This window comes from Frankliniella occidentalis, unplaced genomic scaffold (genome assembly GCF_000697945.3).
Source record: "Frankliniella occidentalis isolate FOCC.00 unplaced genomic scaffold, Focc_3.1 Scaffold306, whole genome shotgun sequence".
Lineage (NCBI taxonomy): Eukaryota > Metazoa > Arthropoda > Insecta > Thysanoptera > Thripidae > Frankliniella > Frankliniella occidentalis.
This window is the reverse complement of record NW_026267431.1, coordinates 77,549-81,792: the sequence shown is the minus strand read 5'-3', so window position 1 is coordinate 81,792 and position 4,244 is coordinate 77,549. Positions and strand designations below refer to the sequence as shown.

The 4,244-nt window shown below is 67.9% G+C and overlaps 1 protein-coding gene across 1 annotated transcript in view; it reads left to right on the top strand.

Annotated features, from left to right (window-relative positions):
• LOC127750995 (collagen alpha-1(I) chain-like) overlaps window positions 1–4,001 on the top strand; it is a 5,735-nt gene extending 1,734 nt beyond the window's left edge. Inside the window, exon 4 of the mRNA XM_052273852.1 lies at window positions 3,962–4,001. Coding sequence (XP_052129812.1) covers window positions 3,962–4,001 — 40 coding nt within the window. The remainder of the gene's footprint in view (window positions 1–3,961) is intronic.
• The last annotated feature ends 243 nt before the right edge of the window (window positions 4,002–4,244 follow it).

The following is a 4,244-nucleotide window of genomic DNA, read 5'->3' as shown; positions in this document are numbered from 1 at the left end:
AGCGACAGCCGACGGACGCACAGAGCTACCCACCCATGGCCCGCAGCTGAAGGGGGCGTGTCTGGGGCGTGGCGGGGCGTGGCGGGGCGCGGCGGGGCAGTGGGCGTGTCGATGGCGTGCGGACTGTGCCTGTTCGATCCGAGGACGGTCACGAACGGCTCGGCGGGGCGTGGCGTGGCGCGGCGGGACGGGCGCGGCGGGGGCCTGGCTGCCGCGGGCAGGCCGCGGCGCGACGGCGCGGGGTAGGAGCGGGCGGGCGCGGCGGGGGCCCCGCTGTGCGCTGCGGCTTCTGCTGCGCTCATGCCGTTCGATCGAAGGCGCGCAGGGAAGTCCTGGAGCGGGCCCTGGAGCGCGTCCCCGGGATGTCCCCGAGGTGCCGCCGCGCCGCCGTGGTCCCGGGCGACAGGCGCGTCGACAGCTCCGAGGCCGCCGCCGTGTCGTGCGTTATCGCCCGTCTGGGACCGGCTCGCCGCGTTAAAGTGCGTGTATCCCACGCCTCGCCCCGCCCTGCCCCGCCACACCCCGGAATGCACCTCTAGCCGTAATCGCCGGTGCCGACAATTCGCTCGGGCAGCTGCTGCTACCACTGGAGCTACTGCAAGCTGCAGTCATGCGCTCCAGGCGCTCGCGGGGCGGGGCGGGGCGCGGCTCACAGGGGCGTGGCAGGGCGCGGCGGGGCCCGGTGGTGGGGTGCGGCGGCAGGATGTCATTACCGAACATGACACACGCTACGCCCCGCGTGCCCCGCCCCACCACGCCCCGCCACGCCCCGCCAAGCACACGTGTTGTTGGCCCCGCACAACGGAAAGGGTTCACAGAGACCGCTCGGCTTTTCCACACCAGAAGAAGAAGAGGAAGAAATTTTGTATTTTGGTGTTCTCCAGAGACTTTTTATTAATTTCTCTCCCGCACCTCCAATTAAAGTGCGCAGTGGTTGTCGTCGGCTTGGGCGGCAGGAGGAGGCAGGTGCCGCCGGGCAGCGGCGAGTCGTGCACCGTGCAGCAGTGCAGGGGAGTCACACTGCGCTGCCTGTCCGCCGCCGCCACCATGCCCCCCGTCGGCGTGTCCGGGCGCGGCGGGCGCGCTATATGGCCGTCACTATCGGGTGCAGCCATCGCGGGCCGACCGTCCGCCTCGCCTGGCCGCGCCCCACCGCGCCCCGCCGGACCGACCGGACCTATTCGCTCACGCGCGCGACATGGACAGCGGCGCGGCGTTCCGGATGCAGCCGCACAGTCACACACACACATGCACACGCGCACGAGAGCGAGCGCGCAGAGAGGGTTCCCACCCGCGCCGTGTGGAGCGGCTGTTCGACAGTGCTCGGCCGGAACTGGCTTGCCGGCAGTGCCAGGAAGCTAACATGAGTGGTGGGTGGCGGCGCGGGGCCCACCAATCCGATTCGGGGCCGGGGCCGTCGGCGAGCCAAAAAGTTCCCGCGCGGCGTGGCCCGGCGTGGCCCGGCCGGGATCCGAGCGGGAAGCATCGTCGTCGTCGTCGTCTGGCATTTTATCGGGGCGATAACCGAGGTTGGGGGGGAGCAGGCAGGCACTGCTTTGACACGGGCAAGGAGTATCATCGTCTACGCGGGCGGCTCGGCGGCGCCGCGACAGAGGCTCGCGTCCGCGGGTCCACACTGCGCTGATGGGTGTCCCCGCGATGTCACACACCACCACACGCGTCTGAAAAGAGCGAAGGAATTTTTTTCTGCCTTTTTATTTTTTTCTCGTTTTTACGACGATGTTCCCAGACAGAAGTCTCGGACGCGACTATATGGCTGCTCGGCTTCAGGTGTGCGACGACGGCACCTTGTGGATGTTCCCCCCGCCCCGCCCCGCCCGGCCGACCCTGACCCACTGGCGCTATGATGCGCTATCACACGCTAATGACACACGCTGCGCGCTCGCTGCCACCGCTTGGTACCTACCAGGTACCTACCTGCTCATGCTCTCCCACTATCTCCGTCTCTGTCCCACGCCCTCTTCTTCCCTTTTCTCTCTCACTCCCACCCCACCCACGTGTCCCCGCCTATGCGCGACCGGCGGAAATCCACCTCATTTCAAATTCGTAGCGCCCCTCCCCACTCTCGTCCGTCCACATCCGCTCATCCGCTCGTCAAAATATTTTACGTGGCGTTATTTTTGTGCGCTTTTCTCATGGAACAGCCAGCAGCGCCGCCGCCCGCGCAGTTTTCCGGAGAGTACCTCTCATTATGCTCGCGCCGTCCGCCCCGCCCGCCGCCGCCGTCCGCACTTTGTAACGACGCTCCTAACGATATGCGGCTCCCGGGGGCCTCGCACTACGCCACGCCACGCCAGGCCACGCCAGGCCACGACAGCTGTTGGGACACCTCGCGAGGTGAGCCGTCGTGGCGTCCCCCATTCGGATGCTCCGGGCGGGCAGCTCGCGTTCGAATCAACGTCGAATCCACACACACACACACACACACACACAGCTATCCTGTCGCTCCGCGGTGTTTTTTTCCACCTGAAAATTCCGCTTTTTTCGAAAGCAGTCCCGCAGTCCCTCCCAGAGTGACGACACGACACGCGCGGCCGTCAGGGCGCTCCTTGGCCCGGCGTGGCGCGCCAGTAGTGCGCTGTCCTCTCGGCCTCTTGTCCTTGCACGACGTGCTCGAGGAGGATCCACCTTGCTTCCTTATGCCGCCGCGCTGCCATGTTGGGGTCAGAGCGACACGGACATTACGGCTCCGATATGGGCAGCCGGAATACACTCTCGGGCCGCCCATCCCATTCATCTGCAGGCATCCATCCATCCATCTGTAGAGGTCCCTTCTGGCACGCGCTGCTGGGCCGCGGGGCGCCCTGCCCCACTGCTGCCTGCGTTATGTAGGTACTCGCTCTGCCACCGCGCCGCGATGCACCTCGCCTCATGAATACCAAAGCGATCTGTTCGTGTCGCGCCCCGCCCCGCCCCGCCCCTGCCCGGGCCGCGGGCCGCGGCGTGTCCCCACACGGACGGGAGATGGACGGGACGCGGGGCGCGCCGGGAGCAGAGAGCTAGTCGGGCGGTTATAGGACGGTGTCGGTGTTGGTGGTGGTGGTTCGGTTGTGCAAGTCCGAGAGAGTCTATCGCAGAGCAGCCAAGAAGAGCGGCGCGTCGGGCCGCCGCCGCCGCCTCAAACGAAACGTTTCGCCGACGCCGCGACTTTGCGTGAGGACGATACGATGCTCTGATGGCGACACGCGTGCTCGGGGGCCCCCGCCGCCGCCGCCGCGCGCTGCTCTAGGACACACACGCTCACCTGTCTGCTGAGCCTACGCGAAGCGACTGCAATGAGCTCCGCGGCGGGGCGGGGCGGGGCGGCCACATGCGCCGCAGACCTGGCCAGAGGCCGTAGCCGCCCCGCCGCACACGTCGCGCGCGCGCATCTGATTTGCGTACGGCGGGGTCAGCGGCGGGGGCGCGGCCAGGGCGGTGCGGCGCGAGCAGCGAGCGGCGCACAGCCCAGCGCAGCGGAGAGCCCGCGGGGTCGGCATACAAAGAGGAATGTGGTGGACGCGATCCCGCACTCCCGTCGCGTTTCACATGACAGGCATAGTAGGCTCGTGTCCGAGCGAACATGGATTGTACGCATCCGCGCTATCGCCCGAGCAAGAGCACCGCCGTGTGTGTGTGTGTATGTGTGTGTGTGTATGTATGTGATGTGAGTGTGTGACTGTGTGTGTGTGTGTGTTTGATGCCCGCGCTGGCGCTCCTAATGGCGCGGGGCCCGCGCCGCCATGGGAATCCCTAACGCTCACCATTTCTCAAGGTCGGCGCCGGGCCGTCGCTCACGTGCCGGGGGCGTGGCAGGCCGCCGCCGCCGCCGCCGCCGTCGCCGCCGTCGCTGCACCGCGCGGCCGAGACCGGCTCCCCGCCGAGCGGGTGGCTGTGCAGCAGCAGCCAGCAGCAGCAGGACGTTAGTGTGTTTTGACCTTTGGACCGTTTGCTTCGATAGGTGCTGGCTGCGGCCGCAGATCTTCTCCCCCGAGCGCTGATCCGCCACTCCAGGTTCATGGTTTCCATGGTGAGTACTCGTTTTCTTCCTCGACGCGGGCGGCGTCCTGAGCTGCTGCGCGCGCACCACCGCGAGGACGCCTGTCGCGGTCTCCCTCCTCCTTGCTCCCCTCGGGGGGCGCGGCTCCACCGCGCCGCGGCGCCGCCGGTGGCGCTGCCGTTCTCACCTGCTTTGAACGGCGGCGGCGGCGGAGCGGCCGAGATCACGTCGTCGCCGACGCCGC